This window comes from Piliocolobus tephrosceles, chromosome 12 (genome assembly GCF_002776525.5).
Source record: "Piliocolobus tephrosceles isolate RC106 chromosome 12, ASM277652v3, whole genome shotgun sequence".
NCBI lineage: Eukaryota > Metazoa > Chordata > Mammalia > Primates > Cercopithecidae > Piliocolobus > Piliocolobus tephrosceles.
Genome location: NC_045445.1, coordinates 67,364,455 through 67,392,392, shown reverse-complemented (window position 1 = coordinate 67,392,392; position 27,938 = coordinate 67,364,455). Strand labels below are relative to the sequence as shown.

The 27,938-nt window shown below is 35.6% G+C and overlaps 1 protein-coding gene across 2 annotated transcripts in view; it reads left to right on the top strand.

Annotated features, from left to right (window-relative positions):
• Window positions 1–27,938, top strand: part of DACH2 (dachshund family transcription factor 2) — a 714,928-nt gene that overhangs the window by 369,118 nt on the left and 317,872 nt on the right. For both annotated transcript variants that reach the window (XM_026452154.1, XM_026452153.1), the window contains one exon: window positions 19,424–19,536. In XM_026452154.1, the coding sequence (XP_026307939.1) occupies window positions 19,424–19,536 (113 nt within the window). The remainder of the gene's footprint in view (window positions 1–19,423; window positions 19,537–27,938) is intronic.

Here is a 27,938-nt window from a genome sequence, read left to right as displayed (position 1 = left end):
TAGCCATTCTGACTGGAATAAGATGGCATCTCATTGTGGTTTTGATTTGCATTTTCAAGTTAAATTTGACAAATAAGAAAAAAGTGAATATAAACCTTAAATGAATCATTAATAGTACTTTTTCACTATACCACCATTTGTGGTTCAATACTATTAGATTTCCTTTGGAGTTTTGAGTTTAACTCAAACAGTACTCGTAAGAGGTTTAAGAAAAGCAAAATGCCATGCCCATTATGTACTATACCGGTGAAAGCAAAACGTTACAATTAAGTAAACTATAGCAATTTAATAGTTCTAAGATTCTTAACCATAATACTACTACCATTAATAATTGTCAAATTATTAGGCAGGATTGTTAAAGACTATGTACCAGGCACTACTATGAAGGCATATTTTCTCTCTCTCATGTATATGTTTGTGTACATGCATGTGTGCATGTATACGTGAGTGTATGTATATCTTTATTACAGCTCTGCGTACTTCCAATTTACAGATTAGGAATATGATTCCTATAGACATTAAAAGACAGATGGTATATGTGAGCTGGTATAGCTGATAGATAATAGTTTCAAAATGTGGTCTGCCTGATAGTAAAATAATTTAAACTACTTATGTGTTTGTCACAAAACAGTGGCAGATAACAACTTTATAATAATAATAATAATAATAATAATAATAATAATAAGAATGCAATAGATGGGTGAAGGGTGTGAGCCAGGCAGTTTCATCAATTCCTAGAGACCTTTTCACCTGGACGCTAGAATGAGAGTAGGATAGAAGCAATCTTGATTGCCCTGAAAAATGATCTGTCCAGAGCTAGGCTCCAAAGTCAAACTCTGGTCATAATTCTTGGAGATCTATTTCGTGCCTTATGACTTAGAAGGCCACAAGGTGCTCTCAGCCCATTAGTGTGTCCTAAATGGAGAGAGTGCTGGGCCTGTTCTGGCCTGGCCATTGTTGATCTCTGCCTAGTTCTGAGTGGCAGTTAAACCCCTGTGATTGCAAGACAGAAAATAATTTAACAAAGTTACAGGAAGATGTAGCTGTGACATTTTATGTATATGGAACAACGCTTTAGCAAATGGAGGAGGGTTGCAGGGAGTGGCTTTTAAAAACTTATTTGTTTTTAAGGACTGCTGTTGATTTATAATTGCTTCTAAATGAGACGTTTTCCTTTCTGGGTCAACGTTTAGAACTCACAAATAGATAATGAGTGCCTACTATAAGCCCAGCCCAGCACTCTTTTGTCTCAGCATCAAAGGTGGATGTAAGTAAGTGTAAAGATAATGGCTTACTCAAAGAAATTGAAATACAGTTAGGAAAAAGAAAGATTAATTAAATTTTTAAATATGGGAGTTACGTGAGAATATCCAATAAGGATGTAAGGAATGTCACAACGTGAATGAGTGCAATGAGCAAATAAAATGTCTAACTTCAGAGCTATGATTGGACACCTAACTCCTAACCTTGAAATCTCATCAATATGTTTAGTCTTGTATTTTTTTTTGGTATAAACCATTATGTATAATTCTTTTCCACCTCTGAGTCAACAAGTGGTACCTTAGTCTTCTTTCATGTCATCTTGTCCTTTTCAGAGACTCTTGTTTTATGTCAATGTCATGAAACTTAATAACCAAAATTATCCATTGTAATAATGCACCAGTATTTAGAGATATGAGTACTATATAAATATTCAAAATGGGCATTGCCCAATAGAAATATAATGTGGGTCACAAATGTTACATGTAATTTCAATATTTCTATAGTGGCTGCATTTAAAAAGTAAAAAAAAAAAAACAGGTGAAATTAATTTTAACAAGTTTTGTTTAACCCAGTGTAGCCAAAATATCATTGCAAAACATAATAACATATTACTGAGATAGTTTGCACTTTATTTATTTATTTATTTATTTATTTATTTATTTATTTATTTTGGAGACCGAGTCTCGCTGTCACCCAGGCAGGAGTGCAGTGGTGCAATCTCGGCTCTCTGCACCCTCTGCCTACCGGGTTCAAGTGATTCTCCTGCCTCAGCCTCCCGAGTAGCTAGGACTACAGGCGCCCGCCACCATGCCTGGTTAATTTTTTTTTTTTTTTTAAGTACAGATGGTGTTTCACCATATTGACCAGGTTGGTCTCGAGCTCCTGACCTTCTGATTCACCCGCCTCGGCCTGCCAAAGTGCTGTGCTGGGATTACAGGCATGAGCCACTGCTCCCAGCCTTTTTTTTTTTTTTTCCCTAAGACTTCAAAATCCAGTGTGTATTTTACAATTACACATCACAATTTAGATTCACCACATTTCAAGTGCTCAATAGCCACATGAGGCTAATGGTTACCTTATTGGGCAGCAAAGCTGTGGACTCAAACAGGCAAATACGAATTCAAGCTATGTGACCTGGCACAGTGGCTCAAGTCTGTAATACCAACACTTTGAGAGGCCAAGGCAGGAAGATCACTCGGGGCCAGTAGTTCAAGACCAGCCTAGGCAACGTAGTGAGATCCCATCTCTAAAAAAGAAAATACAAAAATTAGCCTGGTGTGGTGGTCCATGACTGTAATCTTAGCTACTTGGGAGACTAAGGAAGAAGGATGAATCCCTCAAGTCAGCCCAAGAGTTTGAGGCTGCATTGAGCTATGATTGATCATACCACTGCACAGTAGCTTTGGTAAAAAAAAAAAAAAAAAAGAAAGAAATTCAAGTTCAAGCTGTGACCTTGTGCAAGCTATTTAACCTACCTTTGCTTCATATTTCTTTTCTAAAAAATGGAACAATAGTACCTAAGATGTTACAATAGATACAATAATAGTACCTAAGATGTAAGTACTATTATTGTTCCCTTTTTTAGAAAATGGAATGATTGAGGATTAAATTAAGTGATTATGTATAAAGGCTCAGAACAGTGTTTGGCACATAATAAGTGTGAAGTGCTTATTATCTTTACACTATGTAATATAAAACAAGGCATATTTTGATATATAGGTAAATTCCTATATTTTGTTTATAACTATTATTATCGTTGATTTTTAAAATGGAAAACAATTTGAATGAAAGAAGTGAATCATTTATCTAAATTAGAAATGTAATAAACTAATTCTTTATACATAAACCCATCCTCAGAAATACAATAAACTGATTCTTTAATACATAAATCCATCCTCACTAAACAAGCAAATAAAATTAAGTGATCATAGATTTAGCATATGGCTGAAGAATAATATTTGCAAATATTTTACATCACAGGTAGATGATTTATAAGAACATTGACAGTTATGTTCCTGGCATAGTTGCCTTATTAGCATGTTAATGTTTCGGAAAGGCATTCTGTTTCTGCATATCATGTTGTCTGCACCTTCCAATGTGAAAACATACTTGCTGTGAATCATTCCTCAGAATTTTTCTTGCTTAGGAAACCAGCAGTTACTGAGGAGTCATCTTTGACTTTATGTTTTTACTTTGGATTTTTAAATTTAAGTAAATCTTTCAAAGGATACTACTTGGCTTATAGTTATGAAATGCCATAAATTTTAATGAAATATCAAATTATGTAAAGATGACCTAAACCATTTTACTCATATGCCAGTATTTTCCCTTCAGTACTTGAATATTTAATTTTTGCCCGCCTGTTGAATAGCATTTCTCTCAAAAGTATATGATCTTCTATTCTGATTTAAGTTTTGTCTTTGTTGCTCTTAATCTAGAATGTTTTGATTTATATATTACTTAAAATATTGTTTCTAGTTATAGAAGCTGATTACTTAGCTGCTTTGTGTTTCTTTTACCCATGTACTTAGAGACCTATAAAATTAATCAGCATTTTAAATATTTTCATCATATCAAAAGTTATATCTGGCAACATCGTGCATTAGCTACCAACATATGCATGGGTACTTTATTATTTGGATATTTCCTGCTCATGTTATATAAAAACACCTTTGGATTTGAAGCTGTCTACCTTAAATGGAAATAAGAAAATTGTTGCTTGAAGTGCAGCTGGTTTAGCATGCTATTCATTGACATTTCTGGACAGGTAACATACAGAAAGAGAATTTCTGATAATGTAGGAAGGTAAATAGCAGAACTGAGACTCCTAAGGGATGAGAGTTGCTATTGAGTTCCCATAAGCCATTCCAATCATTCCAATTGGTATTCCCACCCACAACAGAAAAGACAGGAAAAACTGATCAGTATGGAGGCAAGTGAAATATTCCATGGTATTATCACAAAAATCCTGTAATATTAATCCATAAGGCATAGAGGAGGTCTTTTACCCTAATATCTCCAGCTTATAATTACAGAGGGATGGTATTCAGAGGGGTTAGATAATTTTCCCAAGACCACAGATATAATAATGTGACTCCCAAATCTGTTGTAACACTCTCATGCATCTATGCTCATTTTCACAACTGCTAAATGTTAAGACAAATGGCTTTCTACGTGTTTTGGTATATAAACATGTTTTTCGTAGTTAAATTTTGCCAAAACCAGATACATTATCATATCTTTTTTTTTTTTTTTTTTTTTTTTTTTTTTGAGACGGTGTCTCGCTCTGTCGCCCAGGCTGGAGTGCAGTGGCCAGATCTCAGCTCACTGCAAGCTCCGCCTCCCGGGTTTACGCCATTCTCCTGCCTCAGCCTCCCGAGTAGCTGGGACTACAGGCGCCCGCCACCTCGCCCGGCTAGTTTTTTGTATTTTTTAGTAGAGACGGGGTTTCACCGTGTTAGCCAGGATGGTCTCGATCTCCTGATCTCGTGATCCGCCCGTCTCGGCCTCCCAAAGTGCTGGGATTACAGGCTTGAGCCACCGCGCCCGGACCATTATCATATCTTCCTTCATGATTTTTCATTGAAAATGTAATGGTTTTATCTTCAATTACATAAAAAAAATGAAAATGACAAACTTAAAAAGAATTATTTGATTTAGAAAATATTACCACAATGCTTTCCTTTCAGACAATCATGTGCTGGTAAATGTTTAACAACTGGCTGGGGGTAGAGCGGGAAGGGGTGGGATGGAGCCATGATAGGATTTGCTGATTTCTGTGGTGCGAATACTGCCCACCATGGCCAATTTCAAGCGACTAACATGAGGTCCTCAATCTGAAGTTGGGAATTGATGCACACAGTTGGTGCTTGCAAGTGGGCACAAGCTGGTTTAATCACATCACTGTTTTCAGAGCACCAACAACAAACTTGAGGTCCAATTTGGGATCTTTTTTTAAATCTCAGTTGAATCTTGATTTTCAGTTTATATACATATATGTGCACTCATACATTTGACCCCTGAATTTTATGTTTTTGTCTACATTCTCTTTTAAACCAATATACACTGCTTTGGTAATCAATCACTATTTCTTCATGTATTAAAGGCATTTGAATTATAACATCTAGTTCATAGGAGGATGTAAACCCTAACCTTAATCAGTGCATTTCAGGGAACAAGAGCAAAACGAAAGAGGAGGAATTTCCTAACAATTCATATGTAGTGAGATTTGAGAAAAATCTCCATGCCTTTGCCTTTGACTTTAGGTTCTAAATAATACGACATACTCCCTAAGGAACGTCTTCTGTCTATATCCCACACTCCTCCTCACTCCTCCTCATTGTTTTTTACAAAACTGTAAAAAAAAAAAAACAATGTCGTTTAAAGTAGAATCTTGAAAAATAAACAGTAAGCTTCCAGTGTAATGTTTCAGAGGACAGAAAGATCTTGTATTCATTGCAATTTATCTGGGCCACAATTTACTTAAGACTTTCTGTGATCTTCTTGAAGGTGATTAATCACCAATTTTAGAGCGCCAACAATTGCACAATATTAATGTTTAATTAGCAAAAGGGAAGCACCTGGACTGTGGAGGAAGCGACTCTAAGATTAGACTATATGCTTTCAGGTTATAACAAAAGACAAATTTAATGACTATACTATTTATCCTTAGGGAAAATACAGTTGATAAGTTGTTAGATAGCCTCAACTCAAGGAAAGTACAAAGAGTGAGTAACCTTTTGCATGCTTATTTCATTGCCGACGTTTTACCAATAAATACCAATGAGGCATATTTGTGAGCTTTCCTATCCTTCCAACACAAAAGCAGGCAGATTGTGCTTGGAATGACGAGACAGATCTATGACACCATCAGTTTGATGTGTCATGCTTTGCACTTGACATGTTGTTTCTCACCAAAATAAATTAATTTGGCTTCCCCCACCTAATTCTCTTCTTCATCAGTCTTCTTGTATTCAAATGGAAAAGATTATTCTAAATGCTTGCTTAACACCTTTCCTTTGCTGCCACTTTTATATTCATAATTATCCTTTTTCAAAAGTATAAAAAGATTTAAAATGATTATTCTTGGCAGGAGGCCCAAGGTGAAATCCTGTTGTATTTAATGTGTAAATTATAATGTGTGCAGTTTGAAGAAGGGTTTTGGTGAAATGCTCATGAAACTGCTAAAATTAAAGGAAGCTGTCAAAGAGTTTACACTCCTTTGTAGCTAATATTAATTGAAAAACATCTCATAATATGTTGTATCTGAAGGGTAAATGGATAGTTTAAGTTAAACACAGCCATTAACTTTCTGGAAGACAGGAAGATAAAGGATTACAATAGCCTCTCAGCAAGAGTTTAGGAAAATGCAAAACCCCTTCCTTTCCTCAGTTACTTTGAAGCGTATTTGAAATGATTAATTTTCCTGTGAAAATTAAGATAATTAAAGAATTGAGAATTAAGGAGAAACTGTGTTACCTGGCTGACCTTGCTAACAACTGACCTTGCTTCCCCGCTTTTCCAACTGAACTTGTGTATGGCTTTTCTGACCAAATGCATTTGAAGCAAATACAACCATTTCACCTAAATAGAAAACTAAAGTTAAACATTTTTTAGTTTTTATATCCTGCCAATTTTCAAAAAATCTCCCCTTCTAAACTTAGATTGTAAAAATATTCAGTGTGCTTGTCTTCTGTTGTACTAATGGGTAACCCTGCCACCTGTTAATTTTGGTATTTTAAACCAGGTAAAGTGGGGTTGATGAAAAAAAATCAGTATATTTGGATCTTATTTCTACCTCCAAAACTCCAGAGAAAACTCGCAAAAGTGCTTACAATAGCGCAGTACAAAGTATCCTTCCTTCCTTCCTTCCTTCCTTCCTTCCTTCCTTCCTTCCTTCCTTCCTTCCTTCCTTCCTTCTTTCCTTCCTTCTTTCCTTCCTTCCTTTGTATCAAGAACTATGTTAGACACAATCAAGGAATACTTACACGGTAAGATACAATCCCTACTAACAATAAACTTAAGAGTCCAGACAAGTAGCTATATTTAATTTAATTTAATTTTTTACAACAAGCAGAGTAGGACAAACTGCTCACTTCACCATGGTACTGACATTAAATAATTTAAATTGATAAAATGCCTAAAAGGATGAAAGTGCTGTGCACCTGCAGGAAATGCCTGGAGCTGGAAAGGGTGTTAGGGTGAAGGTTATCACAAGTTCTCTCATGAAGTGGAGGTTTCATTGTTTAGTCTATCTACCCCACTGATGAGCTTCAATGGCCAAAAGTATTTTAGAACTTTAAATCTTCAGAGATTTTCACCTTGAGAAATATTATTTATTCTGCAAAAAGAGAAACAATCAACAGGTTTTTTTTTTCTACTGAAGACTGGCTTTTAAATTCTACTTAATAGGAACATGTTCATTGAATTTGTCTTAGAAAAAGTCTTCACTGATGACTACTTTTCATTTCAGGATATAAAGGTGTATTTTTATCTCCTCTTGCCTTCAGGGCATGTTATTTAATAGCGTGTTTGTGATCTTCTAGCCTGTTGTGCCAAAAAATAGCATACCCTCAAAGCAGAAAATAGATAATTCCCAGAAGGAGAAAGTCCAAAGACAACAAATACATACACTGAGCTTGTCTAACCCACAGCCCGGGGGCTACATGTGGCCAGGACAGCTTTGAATGTGATCCAACACAAATTCGTACACTTTCTGAAAACATTATGTGTGTTTTTTTTTTTTTTTTTTTTTTTTCTCATCAGCAATTGTTAGTGTTAGTGTATTTTATGTGTAGCCCAAGTCAATTCTTCCAAGTGGCTGAGGGAAACCAAAAGATTGGATACCCCCGACGTACACTAGGGGATTCTGTCACAGAAGTTATTTTCTAAAACAGGAATTATAGTAACACTAATAAGAGCAATGGTCTAAAGTCATGATACAAAATAAAAGCAAAAACACACAATATATACATAATCTCATTTCTCATTTATAAATACAATTCCCTCATGTAAATTGCAAAGAGGTTTTTACTATGTTTTCTATTCTCTTTCCTTATCCATATTTGAGGATAAATGTTGTGGTTTTAGGCATTAAACTGTGAATGTAAGTGTGTTCTACACAGTGAACACATTTACTGACAGTAACAATATGGTTTTACAATTTGAGCTGTGTCAGGGCATTTTTCTAACCCTGAACGGAACTGATCACTAAACTGTGGGTTTAGTCATCAGGAAAATACGCATCCTATCCTTATAGGCCTGTACATCTGAACAGGATTTGAATCTAACATTAACTAATGTATAAACTAGTGGAATTTGATTTCATGCATATTTTTGTATTAGAAGTCAGCTTTTAGTTACTTGGAATACATTGCCCTTTTCGCAACATTGTCTTGTTGCTAGGTAGGAACTATATATTCAAATTATCATTAATAGCATCAAAGGGACTCTCGCATTACATGGAGATCCACAATGGTCATGGCCACTGTTGATTTCATTTAGCTTCAGAAAATTGCAAAACATTCCGTGGTGAGTCCAAAGTACTCATAATGGGATGTAAAAAAGCAGAATCTTAAATAAGCAAATGATATTGTTTTATTCTTTCTATGTTTAAACAAAAGATATGTTATAAGTCTGGGGGGAAATATACTTTCAGGAAAAGGTTCTCTTTTATAGAAAGGGTTTATTTATATTGAGTCACTGGAAGCTAGAAGGAAATAGGAAAATAATCTTTGTCAGCTGTTGGATCTTGGTAGGTTTATTTACTTAAAATAGTGAGAGAAAAGGAGATTTTAACAAATTGGGTAACTGAAAGCGATACTGCTGTTGACTAGGAAAAGTTAAAAAAGGGGAAAATATAACTTCAGAGACATCCCTATAAAAACATTATCAAAGTAATTGTAGAGTGCTAGCACTACTATATGAGATGACTATTCATTTAAATTGGAAAATTTTGCTCAAAGATGTTGAGCAAAAAAAAAAAAAAAAAAAAAGTTCATTGTTTCTTTTTTCCCTTTTGTACATTATTACATTACAAAGAATTTTAGAGAGAGGAGCTGTCAATTCCTCAGAATTCTTTGAGTCAAATCATTTTGGTACCAAATAGCAAATGAAACTAAAGCATAGAGAGGTAGAGTTTCTCAGGGTCACAAACTGAATCAATGGCATAGGTAAATTCAAGCACTGTTTTTGAGCCCACAGTTTATTTCTGGTTTGTTGGTGGAAACTATAATTTAGAAAGAAAAAATGACTTTTTAGTTATATTAGTCTGTATCCAGTTTCCTGGAATGAATTGTCTTAAGAGATACTTGTGATATTTGAATCTACCCAAATTTACCTGACTTCAAGTTTGAAGTGAGGGAGGGAAAAAATAGATCTTATTTATTTATTTATTTTAAAATTTCCATAAATTACACAAAACGTAAAATGTAACATCTTAACTTTTTAAGTGTATAGTTCATTTGTGTTAACAATATTCACCTGGAAATATTCTTCTTATGATATCTAATTGCTCAGGAGCATTTCCACTACCATGGCAACTTTGAAGATCTTCATGAGTGTTTATTAAAGTCTAGCAATTTATCCATAATAATACCGTAAAGAACGACAAAGAAAATTATGATTTACTTCTCTATTTCCCAGTCAACTGCTATGATCTATTCTGTCCTTGATGAAAATCATCTTTATTAGTTTGAAAAAGGAAAGAGGTGTGGGGCAAAGATTTTTGGGGGAGAAATGCTTACAAATGTTTTCCTGTCAAAGTAAGGAATGGGGAAGGGAAAACAATGAGAAACAAATCTGCATATAAACATGAAAATACATTGCAGTTATATTAAGAAAAATTACAGTTGTGAAATTAAAATGCAGAGCTTGAACTCCTTAATCCTGCCTTAGAAGTAAGGACGTCTCAAGGTGTAAATTAAGTGTGTGTTATAGATGTAGGAGATAGTTGGGAGAGTTGGTAGTTCTAGTATTCAGGTGAGGGAAGTTTTGCAACACGTAAACTTCATGATGTATCCCTCTAGATTTTTTTTTCTTTGGCATTCAAAATGATTTCAGTGGAAAATGTAAATCTATTAATAACTGCAAACATAGCAATAATACTGTCTTATAATTGTATATAACTTTTAAAGAACTGTGGTAAAATACATATAACATAAAATGTATCTTCTTAACTATTTTTAATTGTACAGCTCGGTAGTGTTAACTATATTCACATTGTTGTGCAACAGACCACGGGAACTTTTTCATCTTGCAAAAGTGAAATTCTATACTCGTTGAACAACAGCTCCCCAACTTCCCCTCTTTTCAACTCTTGGCAACTACATTCTTACTTTTTGTTTCCATGAATTTGACTACTTTAGATACTTCGTGTAAGTGAAATCATACGGTATTTGTGTTGTTGTGACTTCACTATTTCACTTAGCATGATGTCCAAAAGTTTTGTCTATCTTATAGCATGCATCAGGATTCCCTTCCTTTTTAAGTTGTTTAACCCTTTTAACCTTGAAACCAGTATTCAGATATATTGACTAATTACACACATGTATCAGTTGGAGAAAATGCTATGGCATTATGCACAAACTGTGTGTTTTATTTATTTATTTTTCAATTTTCCATAGGACCAATCCTGCAACTTAATATAACTTAAAATAGAAATTAAAACAGACAGATAGAAAGTGAAACTATGAAGTATATTTTGAAGTTAATGAATTGTCTGCATTTGACCTGAACTATATAGCATGGTAATAATGATTGAATTCATAGTCATTAAGTTTACATCTCTAATCCTAATGTGGTAAAAAACTTCTATAATAGTGATATGATTTGCCTGAGGTCACACAGCTCAATATGGCAAAACTAGTATATTAGATTTCTCTTGCTATACAACCAATTGTGACGGACAGCAACTGAAAATAGCACCTATTTATTATCTTGCAGTTCTTTATGTTAGAAGTCTGGATGGGCTTGACTGTCTTTTCTTCTAGAGTCTTACAAGGCTGAAATCAATGTGTTAGCGAGGCTGGGCTCATATTGGAAGCTCTGGAGGCAATAACTGGCTCAAAAGCTCATTTAAATTTTTGGCAGAATTTAATTCGTTATGATTGTACGGCTTATGTTGCTGTTTCCTTACTGGCTGTCAGTACAGGGCTAAGTTTGGCTTACTGAAGTCATTTGTATTCCTTGTTGTGGCCCCTTCCATCTTCAAACCAGTAGTGGTATGTTCTTTGTTTTTCTTTCCACTTTATTTATTTATTATTTTTGAGACAGTATTTTGCTCTCTCACCCAGGCTGGAGTGCAGTGGCATGATCATAGCTCATTGCCACCTCAAACTCCTAGGCTCAAGTGATCCTTCTGCCTCAGTCTCCTGAGTAGCAAGGACTACAGGTGTGTGCCATGATGCTCAGCTAATGTTCTAATTTTTTGTAGAGATGGCTATCTTGCTACGTTGCGCAGTCTGGTCTCAAACTCCTGGCCTCAAGTGATCCTCCTGCTTCAGCCTCCCAAAGTGCTGGGATTACAGGCATGAACCACCAGACCTGGCTCTCCTCTCCACTTTCAAAGGGCTCACATAATTAGATTGGCTCACCTGGATAATCTCATTTTTTATTAACTCAGAGTCAACTGATTCATTATTTTAATCACATTGGCAGAATTTCTTTGCTGTATAATGTAACATAATCTTGGGCATGATAGCTCATGATAGTCACAATTCTATTAAGTAGGGCTGGAAATCTTGTCATGGAGACAATTTTGGAATTCTACCTACTGCAACTGGGATTAGAACTCAGATTTCACTTTAAGTGCTTTCCACTGCACTACCTTGAATATCTACAATTGTTCAAGGTACTTTCATTTTAAGATTGGTTGCTAATATTTATCCATGAAGAGCAAAAGTTTAAAAGGAGTTTAAGTCAGCAATGAAACTAGCTTCTGAGTTTATTGATTGAATGTGTGCTTCCAGACTGTATCACTATCCATAGAGACTAATGCAGGCAGGTTAATAGTGATCAGCTTTCTGATGGCCTTGCTTAAGTTCCTAAGATATACTAAATTGTAATATTAACACCATGCTGCTGCATTTTCTGATTGCCATTCAAACTTGAAATGCTAACTGTTGAGGTTGTCATGGAATTATAGACTGACAATATTACAGGCTACAGGCTGATGGTTACTGATGAGACTTCATTTATCGGGCATGGAAAACATTATTTTGGCTAGTTGCAATAGTATCCTTCTTGCTGGTATTAACATGTCCTTTGCAATAACCATTAAAGAAAGTCTGTTTGATGACACAAAGGAAAAGTCAGTGACCTTAAAAAAAAAAAAAAAAAAAAAAAAAAACAGCGGCAGTTACAGCAAATTACACAGAAGCCTTCCCAAGGCAGTGGAGCTTAACAAAACATGGCCCCAGGAAACCTAATACCTTGAGATGTTTCTTCTGTGGTCAAATACTATGGTTAGCATGTAGTAAATTCACTAGTTTCGCTGGAGTGGCGGACTCGTTTAAGTAGTAATTGGAGAAAAGGCAAGAAAGAAATATTGGAGCAGGTTACCAGACTACAGCATTTTGACTTTATTTTGTATGCAGTTGGAAATATTGAAGGTTCTGGAGCAAAATATGACATAATGAAAGGGATATTTCATCAAAATTCATTGCAGTTTATTTAGAATGGATTGGAACACAGTGAAGCAACCTGTTACAAATAACTGGGACATGAAGGGATGAAGGCTTGAATGAGAGTGTCAGAAGTAAAAAATGGAGAGAGGTGAAATATTGCAACACATATTATGACGGAACAGAAATACTGAAGACTCTAAATGAAAGGAGAGGACAAGGAGAGAAGTTTATAGTTTTGGCAACTGAGAGCATTCCTATATTTCTGACAGAACAGAAGAAGATTGGAAAGTAGGATTTGAGGGAAGAATATGCAGAATGTAAGGCGCCAGTGGAAATGTGTCCAAATGTGAATGTTAATTTCTTATCCATTAGTCAGAAGTTTTCCACAGTGATACTTTGTAAACTCAAGAATAACTTTGTTTTACAAATATTGTGTCTGACGGTCATATGATACACAATAGAAGGGGAAATATTTGTTTAATTTGATTCACTCTAAGATTTACTAAGGTGCGGCTGGGCGAAGTGACTCTCACCTGTAATCCCAGCATTTTGGGAGGCCATGGTGGGCAGATCACTTGAGGCCAGGAGTTTGAGACCAGCCTGGCCAACATGACAAAACCTCATCTCTAATAAAAATACAAAAAATTAGTCGGGCGCGGTGGGGCATGCCTATAGTCCCAGTTACTTGGGAGGCTGGGACACAAGAATCGCTTGAACCAGTGAGGCAGAGGTTGCAGTGGACTGAGATTGCACCACTGCACTCCAGCCTGGGTGACAGAGCGAGACTCTGTCTCAAAATAAAAATTAAAAAAAAATAAAATAAAAAAGATTTACTAAGGTGCATTGATCCTACTGATGTTAACAGGACTTACACAAGCAGAAAGAGAAAAGGTTGCTAATAATTCAAGTCATACGCTGGCATTTATGTTATAAAATCGTTGTTAATTGTATGAAGGTCTTTATCAGAATTCAGTGAATTTAGGACAAAAAGTAAACTTGTGTAAAGGTGCTAACACCAGATTTAGAGCACGTTTCATTTAAATAGGGAACAGAGTCAAGTAAATGAAGTATAAAATAGCTTCACAGTTATACTTCCTATCAAGTGTGTAGTCAACCTATAAATTGTCTATGCCATCAGATTTCTTTTGTTTTTGAAGGAAAAGAAACAGAAATTCAGTATTAGTGAGAGAAAGAAGCATCACCATTTTAAAACACAGCTATAAATAATTCAATTTATTGCAATTATAAGATTAATACATAAACGTGGGTCATTCTACATGAGCCTTAACATTTTAACGCATAACCCATTGACAAGTGGAGGTTTTCCTTCATCCCCCTCAACAATCTTATGTTAATTTCCATAACTTGCCTGATACTAATGAAATGCTGGTGTTGATGCTCTTAATATATCTACGCTTAAGTTTGGGATATGCGTATAAGATCTGAAAAGGGTAGAAAATGCTAATAGAATCTAAATGATCTTCCCTCTGGTGATTTTTAATTCTTTGTATTGATCACTCCTAAAGACATGATGAGCCATACTTTAAGTTCCCATGAACCAAGAGCTGATTGATGCCCAGTTTAACATAAGCACCATTTTATGAGAGTTACCATAGTGATCAGGTTCCAGTTATCAGCTTAAACAATTTAATATATGATTAATGTTAATTGCCCATTTTGCATGGATGACTTCTTCCTGGTTGCTGAATTGGTTGCTGCTGCCTTTGATCTAGTTGGAAATTCAATCCAGTGCAATAGTTAGGCAAGTGATCTGTTTGCCAGCACAGAAAAGATGGATTCAGGTTGCTGTGAGGTCAGAGTTTGTTTCTCTTCATAAACACTGGAAGGTCAGGTAGAGTTTAGCTACCACTGGCATCCTTGAAATGTTGTAATAAATGTCAGACCTAAGAGATTATTATTAATCCACACAGCAATTGGAAGTCTTACTGTTCTGGCAAAATAAAGAGATTCTTATTTAATATAACACGAACATCGAAACTCAGAGCAGCACTCTCACAGTCAGGTAAACAACATCTTCAAAGCTAATGTCATTTTTGGTTTTCTGGCTTCTAATGTACACTAAACAGTGACACATTCAGGGACCATCTCAAGGGATTTTAAATATCAGTGATAACTCTGAAAAGTAAATCCCAAGTCATTGGTAATGGCTTTCACTTCAGGAATTCAATTGCAGTGGTTTTTACAAGGTGCTGCTAATACCACCCTTAACTACCACTATATTCCCAGCAATTTTCACAGACTGTCCTGGGATGTTATAAATGTTTCTTTAAGAAGTAGGAAGACAAACTTTCATTGAAGGGATGACATAACCTGTGATTCCTTATTAAATCAAGGACTGCTCATATAATTTATATTAAATATCTTTAAGGCTTATGACATCATTAATTAATTAACTGGATTTTTTCTTTGGAACAACAAAAATCACTCATCTTACTCAGTTGCTTACTCCTTGATTCACAAATAGCTGATGACATGAAATAAAAATAAATTCAACAGTCAAATTTAATAATCTTAATGAACGATGTATGAGCTACTTTGTCTATTGCTCAACTTGGAATAGATATATCACAGAATGTATCTTATCTTACTGACACTAGAAGACCTGCTGAAATTCTCTCTTAGGGAATTGCCAGCTCTACAAAGTTTGTAAACTTCAAGGTGATTCTCTGATGGTAATTCACTTCAACTGCAGAAATATGAAGTATTGTTAGTATATATTTTAAGTTGGTTTATTCTTCAATCTCAGGAATCTGGGTGAGTATTTCACGTCTTCTAAAGAAGTTTACAGAATGAAGGGGAAATCATTTGAAGATAAATTATGTTAAAGGATGACCTGGGCCCAGAGAAATTATGATTATTTGGTGTAATTTCCCTTTAAATAACCTATAAATATTACACTTAATGTGAATTCTATAAAGTTGAATCTCTCCAAGTTTTAGCTGAGCTATTTAATAAGTTTGACTATTTTATGGGGTTATTTGCCTTGTACCATAACAACTTTCCTTTACAGTGCACATGAGTGATACATTGGCAGAGCCCTTTGGATGGGAACTTTGTAAAAAGGCCTGTTTTATTTTACAGACTTCAAATAACCTTGTAATTAAACTGAAAACAAATAATTGCCAAGAAACAATTATCATTCAATTAAAGAGTAATTACATGGTTATTCGTGCCCTGTAAAATAAAGCATTACTAAGATCAGCAATACAATCAACATTTTAGTAGAAGCAGGATGCTAAAATGATGGACCTTTCAACCTATGCTGATTAAATTGTCATCCAAATAACAGTTACCTAGTTAAACCACTACATGTTTATTTGCCTTGATTAATATGTGAATATCTGCCTGATGCTAATACAGCTCTTAAAGATAAGAAGTATGGCAAGATCATATATCAAGAAAGATCCTTCCCAACTTTTTACAGAGTCCTCCACAATCTTTCATCATGTTGTCAGGCTCGTGTTCTTTAAAATGAAATGCAGGAATGTCTATGAATGTCTTACTATGGAGAATCAGTAGGTGTAATAGTCAGAATAAAGCTATCTTATATTTGTATGTAGGTATATTGACTATAAGGCACTTTCACAAACTTCATTCCAATTAATTTACTCTCTGAGCCCAAGTCTTTGTTCCAAAATTAAAAACAAAGAAATCTGAATGAGATATTTGATGACTGATAAATGTAAACAAGTTTGGAAGCAGGTATCTCACAACCGTATTCACTAAAGGGTCAATCAGAAATTTTAAATAACAGGGCAAACACACATCTTTTTAACTAAACCACAAGCTCCTGAAAGGCAAAACCTGTTCTAGGTTCTCACAATATATCAATGAAAAAAATAAAACCAAAATCTTTGTTGAGGTTACATTTTACTCTCTGTGTCACTGATACCTAGCATCATACCACACACACGCTTAATAGGTACCTAGTGCATGTTTGTTTAGTAGACGACTGAATAAGTGATATCGTTACTGCATATGTGTGACTGCAGGGGCATTTATTCCTTAAGCAGATCTTGAAACCTGTAGGGCTTCTAAGTGAATAAGACAATGGGATCTATCCATAGCCTTCTTTACCCTTGTACACAGATTTGAGGTGATCATATTTTGAAGCTGCTATAGTTAATGTGAAGCTCAAGACTGAAAAAAATATATATATTATGAGTAAATGAAATCGGCACTCTGTTCTTGTGGTCAAAGAGACCAGAGTAATTGAAGGAATATTTGGAAACTGTACAAACAGTGAAAGATTGTTTCCTATGTATATTAATTAATTAGTTTAATTAACTTTTTGCTGGACCTTACTTTCTGCTAGAAACCATAAGAATTGTTTAGGATACAGTAACAAACAAAATCAGACATGTATGCTGCCTTCATGCAGCTTAGATTCTAGCTGGGGAGACTCACAATTAATCAGACCAACAGCATAAAATTATGAACTGAGATGAAAGTTAGGATGGAGAATATGGTCCTCCTGGAGTTTATAACATATGGAATAGATAGTACCAAGCCATTTGTGAAATAAACTGTGAAACCATTTGTTTTTCAAATCTTCACATTTAAGGTAGAACTACTAGACTAAGAGGCCTCTAATGCTTCCCAAGCCTGGGTCAGATTATTGGAAAAGAGGTGCTTCAGATAGAGAGAACTGACCAAGAAATTTGGAACAGAACTAGTTAAAACTTATGGCTTTCAAAGTGTACTGTTAACTGCTGGCAGTCATATGACTCACGATGTGGAAGTAGAGGGAGCATCAGGCTGCTTAGTTCTGGAGGCAGCCTGTCTGAAACTGTTCATGAGAATGAGATAGCACTGAGATGTTTACAGCAGAAAAATACAAAGAGTAATCAGGTGTGTTTAAATAAAGTTAGTAGGCTTGAGTTCTGACAAATAGAAGGAAATAAAAAAGCATTTAGAAAGTACAGATTTGATGAAGTTTATTCAATAACATAATGTGCCTTTCTCTGATGCCTGGATATACTCCGATGAACATTTTTCAGTGATATTGGGATCCTCTAGGACATTTGAAGTACAAAGGATATTTCTGCTTTCAGCATTCCTTAAAAGAGTCAGAAAGCCATAAAATAGGGCAAAGGTAAACACGTTAAAAAACTGAATTAAAGAAAATAAATTATGGCCCAGAATCAAGTAGAAAGAAGCAGAGGAGAGTCCATTTATAAAATTGAAACATTAAATGAGAAAAACGGAATCTTTTGCGCTAGATTGATATATAATATTGATGTACAATGGAAGAAAATAACACAGTGTATGAAAAATGAACTGGGTAATGATACCTCCGTGTAAGGTTGCTAGAAGTTGTTTTTTATTTAAAAGCAGAGTTTGTCTTACATTGATGGAGCATTTTGCTATTGCAAAGTTGATAGAGCGAGGTTTAACTTAAATTTCTTTGTAAACCAAAAGTCATTTTGGGGTATGTTCTCTATCTGAACCTCATACATTTTTGCTGCTGAAGTTATTTAATATAGTATTTTGTAGTATTTTGTCAAAACTCGTATCATTCAGCTTTGTAAACTGCATTTCTACTAAAAGGCAACAGCAATATCTTAGGCAACATTAGAAAGTAATATTTGAAATATATTGGGTGACTCGAGAATAACTTGATCCTAATGTTCTATGACTTACAAGTCTCTTCATGTAGTGACAGCTTTAAAATGATATTTTCAGTACCCTAACTCTATTATGGTACAAGATGGAGGCAACAGATACTGACTTTTTATTTCATCATGTTATTAATTAACATTTGCAATTACAGTTTCTGAACTGCTCATGGGTGAAAAATGTACAAACGCAATGGGTTAGGTTAATGTTATAAGTTTATCATCAACTCATTCGTTAAAACCACCAATCAATCCAAGAGAAAAGACAGCCTAGATTGCAAAGGTGGAAGGTTTTGTTAATGTAGCCACTCCAAGAGAGAGAGAACTGCTTGTTATACAGCTTGGTTTAAAAACTACATAGGAAGACAAAACCTACTGAGGGTGGTAACCCTTTTTTCCTCATGGGCTCCCAGCAGCTGTGGAAATGCTAATAAACATCAGCTTCTATTCTACATCTCTCAGCTCTTTACCATTCACCTCTGGCATGCTGGGCAGAGACTTAATCACTTCACATTCTATATAATCTTAATTCTGTGAGTCACTATCTCAGATCTGAGAAGCATTTATTAATACTTCAGATCAAGTGTAGCTTTAAAAGCAGGGGTAACTCAGGGTTTCTCACACAACAGGTAAGCTATATTGCAAAGTACTGGCCTGTAAATGGAATCTAAACCAAAATTGATGCCTTACGGCACTGATGTTTGTCATAACAATAATGGGGAATTTAGTGGAAAGTAAAGAATAGGTCTCTTAGTAATCCACAAAAATAGTCTTTAATGTAAAATTCTATCACTTTTGGCAATTAAACAAGATTTAAAAGGTAAATGCTGCAAGTGATGGTATTCTCAGAAAGAGTGCATTTTTTAACCTTACCTATATTTGTCTGTTTTTCAACAGTTCAAGACCTGGCAGGCCCCCTAAGCGTTCTTTGGGAGTGTTGCAGGAAAATGCCCGCCTTCTACCCCATGCAGTTCCAGGCCTCTTATCGCCAGGACTTATCACTCCGACAGGTAATAAAATCCATCTGATGATCAGCCATGTCTCTTCGTACTGCCCAGCATTTGAAATAAACCAATATTGATCTAACTGCCTTGTCCTTCAGAGCTTTTCAAGCTCTATTAGAGGTTACATTATTGAATTTTTTAAGTGTTCATGAAAACAAGTTTTGTTACTTGAGCGACAAATCAAATGGATGTGATTTTAAAAATTGTCATATCCTAGCAGAAAATCCCTTTCAAGGCCTTATTGTTTGTATGTGTGTATATGTTTCTGTGCCATGGACAGGAATGGAGGCACTGGCCGAAACAGCATCATCTTGAAACCTCCCATAGGGGGCAGCACTCCTGCATACTTAGGTCTCAGTAATATTTTAGATTCCAGGGGTTCTGGGCATCCATGCATGTTGTCGAAGTTATTACTCTAGGTTAAAAAGTAGACCTAAAATGCATCCTTGGTATAGGAGCCTTATGATTAGAGAAGAAGAAGGTGCAGGTGGCCATTGTCCTGAACGATGTCTTAGTGTCTTTCATTGAACACTGTGAAAAACTGGTAAAATTCCAGTGTCGTAAATTAGCATTGAACTTTGCTGAGTCTCTAAAAAGGTACATAAGGGTACACAAAAACATTTAAAAATAAGCGTAACATTTCTATAATTGAATCTTTAAAAATCATGAAAGCTATTATAACATAGAAAATGAATTTAATAGCAATGATATCTTTATATATAAAGATTTGAACATTTATAAAGCATCTGTTTTGTTCTGGGTACTCATTTCTAGGCATTGTAAAAATATATGAGTAGTGGTCCTTGCCACACTAGAATTGGGGAGAAAGGCATGTAAATTAATAATTGCATTAAAGTGTGATAGAGGCCAAAATACAAGCACATACAAGGTTCTATAATATCGCATAAGTGGAAGCAGTTAAATCAATTTGGTAAGTTGGATAATACTCAATAAGATGGAAACTTTGGAGCTGTATTTTGTAGGCTGAGCATTGGACGGATGGAGAATCAGTGGAAGAACATTCCAAGCAGATAGAAAAGTACAGATGGATGAGAAAAAGCCTAGTGTGTTATGGGGAGTAGCAGTTAAGTTGAAGAGACTGGAGCAGAGCTTTAAGGTAGAAGGCTTATAGGTGATGTGGTTGGAATAGAAAGGGAGGGAAAAGCCAGCTTTGTGAAACCAGTTTTTGATTTACTATGTTAAGCAATTTAAGTTTTTCCCTTTAAACCAGTGGGTTCCAGAGTATCTTTCGGGACTTTCCTTACTGGCTGACATAGAAGTCAGGAAGTACTCCCATGTTACACACTTCTACCTCAGTTAGAATTTTATATGTTCTCCTTCACATATGATTTTGTTTTGTTTTATTCTTAAAGAAACTTCTATAGGTAAAAGGAGCCCTTGCTAAGGAACTGAGTAAATGATCTGAAAACAGTTGCCTGGAGGGTAGATAGCAGTGAAGGTAATGAAATGAAAGAATATCAGTTGCTACTGTTCAAAGGAGAAATACTGAGGGCTTGAAGGCAAATTCAATAGAATAGAGAAAAGGTTCTGAGTGCTTCAGTAATTAGAGTTAATCACACTTGATAATTGATTAAATGTAGAGGCTAAGCTGGTGGTCTAGGATGATTGGTGTCTAGCTTGGATAACAGGCTGGATGATGGTATAATTAACTCAGATCGAGAACTTGGGAAGACACTCAGGCTTTGAGGGGGAAGATAATGAATTTTCGACTTTAAATATTTATAAACAAATTCTGATATAACAGAGTAGCCCTGTGCATATAAATGAAGATAGAAGGGATAACAACATCTGAAATATATCTTGGTATTCAATGAATGACCATCTATTTCTTGCCTCCTGAAATACATTCCTAGAGCCTAGAAAGAGTACCATGTAAATTATCAAATCTGTGTCCTGGTTTTGTGGGAATGTACAGATGAAAGAAGAAAAGGATTTTAAAATTGCCTTGAAGCTAAATCATTTTGAGTAAACATTAGTAGGGTATTTGTTGAGGAAAAGCTCTTACATTAAGTTCTTTTTATGTACTAGCCATGGGTGCCAAGTGTTTTATATACACTTCATTTAATCTTCATAGTAGCCTTATGGACAATGACTTCATTTTTAAAGTAAACAATCTATGGCTCAGCGAGCTTAAATTATTTGCTTAAGGTCACAAAGCAAGTGAGTGGCAGAACTGAGTTTCTGTTTTTAAATTGTATTTAGTTTAATTAATTTATTTTTGCTTGTACATATTGTTTCATCACCCAGGTATTAAGCTCATTACCCAATAGTAATTGTCTGGACGGAGGGAGGGAGGGAACAAAAGAACAAAGGGACTAAAATGGCGCATTTCCGGGTTCTTCATTGTCAACTTTCTCGCCCACGGGAAAGACGCAGTCTGACGTCTGATGAAGAAAATCGAAACCTACCTAGCGGAGCCTACCGCCCCGCCCCCGACCCGCCTATGTCCCGCCCACTGCCCGCCCACTCCCGGGCACAGGACATAAAAGCCGCTCGCGGGGTGGGGTGGGGGGTCGCGCAGGGGGAACTTCCTTGGTCCCTGGTCATGTGCGGACCTAGGAACCTCGCCCGAGAACGCCGGAGTGACTTGGTTGGCCTCCACCGCCAGAGACCGGTGAACCTCGCCCCTCCTTCACATTGGCAAGTTAATAAAGTTTTCTTTTACCCTGCTTACTTGCCTATTCTCTGGCACTTACTCTGGTGGTCATCTGGAGTACTCTGGTGGTCGTCTGGAGCAAATCAGTAATGTTTTCTGCTCCTCTCCCTCCTCCTGCCCCTTCTCAAGTAGACCCCAGAATCTGTTTCTTTCTTTGTGTTCAGAAATTCTTATCATTTAGCTCCCACTTATAAGTGAGAACATGTGGTGTTTGGTTTTCTATTCCTGTATTAGTTTGCTAAGGATAATAGTCTTCAGCTCCATCTATGTTCCTACAAAAGACATGATCTCTTTTTTATGGCTGCATAGTATTCCAAGGTGTATATATACCACATTTTCTTTTTTCAATCTGTTATTGATGGGCATTTAGGTTGATTCTGTGTCTTTGCTATCATGAATAGTGCTGCAATGAACATTCACGTGCATGTTTCTTTATCATATAATGATATGTTTTCCTCAGGGTATATATACCCAGTGATAGAATTGCTGGGTGGTAGTTCTGCTTTTAACTCTTTGAGGAATTGCCATACTGCTTTTGACAATGGTTGAACTAATTTACACTCCCACCAACAATGTATAAGTGTTCCCTTTTCTCTGCAAATTCATCAGCATGTTTTTTGACTTTTCCGTAATAGCCATTCTGATTGGTGAGAGATGGTATTTCATTGTGATTTTGATTTACCACAAATCAAATGATCACAAAATTTAGTGATACCACAAAATGTAGTGATCAGTGATATTTAGCTTCTCTTCATATGCTTGTTGGCTGCATGTATGTCTCCTTTTGTAACGTGTCTGCTCGTGTGCTTTGCTTTTTTTTTTTTCAGATGGAGTCTTGCTCTGTTGCCCAGGCTGGAGGCAGTGGTGCGATCTCGGCTCACTGCAACCTCCACCTCCTGGGCTCACGCCATTCTCCTGCCTCAGCCTCCTGAGTAGCTGGGACCACAGGCGCCTGCCACCATGCCTAGCTAATTTTTTGTACTTTTAGTGTAGACGGGGTTTCAGTGTGTTAGCCAAGATTGTCTCAATCTCCCGACCTCGCAATCTGCCCGCCTCAGCCTCCCGAAGTGCTCTGATTACGGTTGTGAGCCACCGTGCCTGGCCCTTTGCCGACTTTTTAATGGGGTTGTTTGTTTTTCTCTGGTAAATTTGTTCAAGTTTCTTATAGATGCTGGATACTAGACCTTTGTCAGGTGCATAGTTTGCAATTTTTTTTTTTTCCGTTGTGTAGGTTGTCTGTTCACTGTGTTGATAGTTTTCTTTTGCTGTCTTTAGTTCTGTTTATGTGATTAATCACATCTATTGATTTGAATATGTTGAACCAACCTCACATCCCAAGGATGAAGCCTACTTGATCTTGGTAGTTTATCTTTTTGATGCGCTTCTGAATTCAACTTGCAAGTGTTTTGTTCTGGATTTTTTCATCAATGTTCATGAAGGGTATTGGCCCGAAGTTTTCTTTTTTGTTGTGACTCTTCCAGGCTTTAGTATCAAGATGATCATGGCCTCACAGAATGAGTTAGGGAGGAGTCCCTCCTCTTTAATTTTTTGGAATAGCTTCAGTAGGAATAATACCAGCTCTTCTTTATACATGTGGTAAAATTTAGCTATGAATCCAACAGGTCTCAGGTTTGTTTTAGTTGGGAGGCTATTTATTATGGATTCAATTTTGGAGTGTGTTATTGGTCTGTTCAGAGAGTCATTTTCTTCCTGGCTCAGTCTTTGTAGGGTGTGTATGTCCAGGAATTTATCCATCTCTTGTAGGTTTTTTAATGTTGTGTGTAGAGGTGTTCATAGTAGTTTCTGATGGTTGTTTTGATTTCTGTGGTGTCCGTAATAACATTCCCTTCATCATCTCTAATTGTGTTTATTTGGATCTTCTGTTTTTTCCTTATTAGTCTAGCTAGTGGCCTATATATTTTATTAATTTTTTCCAGAAAAACCTCCTGGATTTGTTTATCTTTCGAATTTTGTTGTTGTTGCTGCTGTTGTTGTTGTTTCTCAATTACCTTGAGTTCAGCTCTGATTTTTGTTATTTCCTCTCTTCTGCTAGCCTTGGGCTTGATTTATTCCTTCTTCTCCACTTATATCAGTTGTGAAGTTAGGTTGTTAATTTGAGATCTTTCTAACATTTTTATGTTTACATTTAACGGTATGAATTTTCCTCTTAATACATCCTTAGCTTTATCCCAGAGATTCTGGTATGTTGAGTCTTTGTTCTCATTATTTTCAAAGTACTTTTTGATTTCTGCCTTAATTTCATTATTTACCCAAAAGTCATTCAGGTGCATGTTGATTAATTCCCATGTAATTGTATGGCTTTGAACCATTTTCATAGTCTTCACTTCTGTTTTTATTGTGCTGTGGTCCAAGAGTGTGTTTTGTATGATTTTGTTTCTTTAAAAATTTGTTGAGGATTGTTTTATGTCCAATTATGTGGTTGATTTTAAAGTATGTGCCATGTGGTAGTGAGAAGAATGTATATTCTGTTGTTTTTTGGGTGGAGAGTTATGTAAAGTTCTATCAGACCCAGTTGGTCCAATGTTGAATTAAGGTCTCAAATATATTTGTTCATTTTCTGCCTCAATGATTTGCCTATTACTTTCATTGGAGGGTTGAAGTCTCTCACTATTAGTATGTGGGAGTCTATGTCTCTTTGTAGGTCACCAAGAACTTGCTTTATGAATCTGGGTGCTTCTGGGTTGAATGCATATATATTTGGGATAGCCAGGTCTTCTTGTTGAATTGAACACTTTACCACTATGTAATGCCCCTTCTTAAAAATATTTCATTGGTTGGAAATCTGTTTTTTTTTTTCTGAAATTAGGGTTGCAACTCCTGCTTTTTTTCTCTTTTCCATTTGCTTGGTAGACTTTTCTCCATCCCTTTATTTTTGTACCTATGAGTGTCATTAGTTGTGAGCTGGGTCTCTTGAAGACAGCATGCCTTTAGGTCTTGCCTTTTTATCCATCTTGCCACTATGTGCCTTCTAAGTGGGGCATTTAGACCATTTACATTCAAGGTTAGTATTGATATGTGTGGATTTTATCCTGTCATTAGCTTGCTATTAGCTTGCTATTATCTTGGCTTGTTTGTGTGGTTGCTTTAGCAGTGACACTGGTCTGTGTGTTTAAGTATGTTTTTATATTAGCTGGCAGCAGTCTTCCCTCTCTTTGTTTAGTGCTCCTTTCAAGATCTTTTGTAAGACAGGTCTGGTGGTAAGGAATTCATTCAACATTTGCTAATCTGAAAAGGATCTTATTTCTCCTTCACTTAGGAAGCTATGTTTGGCTGATATAAAATTCTTCATTGAAGATTTTTTTCTTTAAGAATGTTGAATATAGGCTCCCAATTTCTTCTGGATTATAGGGTTTCAGCTAAGAGGTCCACCGTTAGCCTGACAGGGTTACTTTTGTAGATGACCTTCCCTTTCTGTCTAACTACCTTTACCATTCTTACTTTCATTTTGACCTTGGAAAATCTAATGATTATGTGTCTTGGGGATGATCTTGTGTAGAATCTTGTAGCAGTTCTCTGTATTTCCTGAATTTGACTGTTGACCTCTCTAGCAGGTTTGGGGAAGTCTCCATGGATGACATTCTGAAATATGTTTTTCAAGTTACTCATACTGTCATACTCCTTGGGTTCAAGCTTTGTTTTACTTCCTGTGACTTGACTTTACCATCAAGTGAGCCATTGAGGCAAAACTCAATTTTTAGTCCTTTGCTTGTGCCTAGAATGGGATTATAGAACTAGACAAAACGTTGAGTGAGGAAAGGCATGAGCACATTTGTCAAAGATGCAGACAGTTTAAAAAAAATCAAGGGAAGGTGGAGGAATCTGCAAAGCTTTACAGAAATTCCTTCTTTGATTTACATGAATTTATTTTAGATGCCCAACAATATCTTATTCACCTGCATTCAAATGTGTGGAGGAAAAGTTAAATTGTTTGTGTTTTTTCCTCAGCAGTTGCATGCAGAAAATGCCAGTGAAAAGGGTTAGAAAAGGTTCAGGCATCATTCTTAGATTTATTGCAGAATAGTCCTTTAATTTATATAGCTTGACATGTAAATCATCCAGGATGCAGTATAATGTTAGGTGTGGCACATTGCTTTATTTGCATACTATAAAGATAAAGTCTTCTATTTTTATCTGATTTTATTTTCTTCTGTAATTTGTATTTTTGTTTTGTCTTAAAAGACATTTATTTTACTCTTGATTATATTTTTCCTACATAAGGAAACCTGATTTATTTAAACTCCACTAGTTCAGAATTTGTGAGAGTTCAGACAGTGTATATGCCAAAGTCTCTGGTATTAGTAAGAATATCTTATTTAGCAAATTAAATGTATTAACAATAAGTGTGTGTGTATGTGAATATGTGCACAAATGTAGGGTCGTTAAAATATTTTGGGGTTATTTAGGTGCCTGAGATCAGTTTTGTAAGATCTGTTATAGAAGTAATCAACATACTAATTAATACTAATGCATCTTTATTCACTAAGGTAAGTCCCTTAGGATCTATTCCTGATAGTATTGTCAGATATTCATTTAGATATTATATCTGTGTAACTATAGACACATATACTATTGAAATAGCTTTAGAGCTATATATGCATTTATTCTTTCATTTAACATTTATTTATTGAACATCTGCTCTGCACCAAACAATATAAGAATACTTTATAACACTAAAATAAAATTTATTTTGTGAGTTAGAGTTTTCCCAGATTCCACCTAACCTTTCCCTAGCTGTCCCAAAGTAATGAAGTTAGACTGCTTGTTGCCTTTATATATTTGAACTACTGATATTCTCATCTTATATATTTCTGTCTCTGTTTCCATCATATAATCAATAGCTTAATTCCCTGATAACTCATTTTTATATAAGTATCCCATTTTCTAGTATTTTCTGTAAAATATTTAGGGATACATAGGGAGAAAAGAAGAGGGAATATTATATACATCCTTCTCTGTATCTCTGCTGAAGTGCTAATATCGCCAGATCACACTGATGGGATGGATTTGTTGTTTGTGCCTTTGAATTTCCCAAAAGATGATGGCTTCCCTTTCCTCAGCTTATGAAGCATTTCTAATAGACAGATGTGAAATTTGGCCTGAGAGAGATTTAAACTGACAGCTTACAAGGAAGTAATAAAGCGCTTCAGATGAAAATTCTGTAGTGTTCATTCCTTAAAAGATTCTTAAATTGGTTTGTTTATTCTAGCTATATCATGGAAAAGTTTTTTGTTTAAGAATATCAGATGCCATTCACATCTTTGGGTAACTGAGCCCATGAAGATTGAATTCAGCAATAGTACCTACAAAACTCAACTCAGGATTAGCAAAACCAAAAGTAGAATTAACATCTAGTTTTGACAGTGTGAATTCAATCTCAGAGTATAAGGCCAATTAGCTTCATTACATCATCGGTATCAGTATCCCTCTCTTTTCATGATGCATTTCAAATTTTCACTCACTTAGATTGGATGCTAAGAAGTGGTCATGAAGAGATGTCCTAGGACATTCCCAGTTTAAAAAAAAAAAAGATCAAGCCCTCGTTCTAGAAAACAAACTAACCTTTTTGATAGTTTCCTTAAATCAAATACTTTTTTCCTTTTTTGCAGTAAAAAATAGTTTAATTGGTATAAAGACAACCACATAGGAGATGAAGTTATTACTAAAATCAGTCTCTAAAGGCTTATAGATTAGGGGTTTTTTTTTTTTTGGA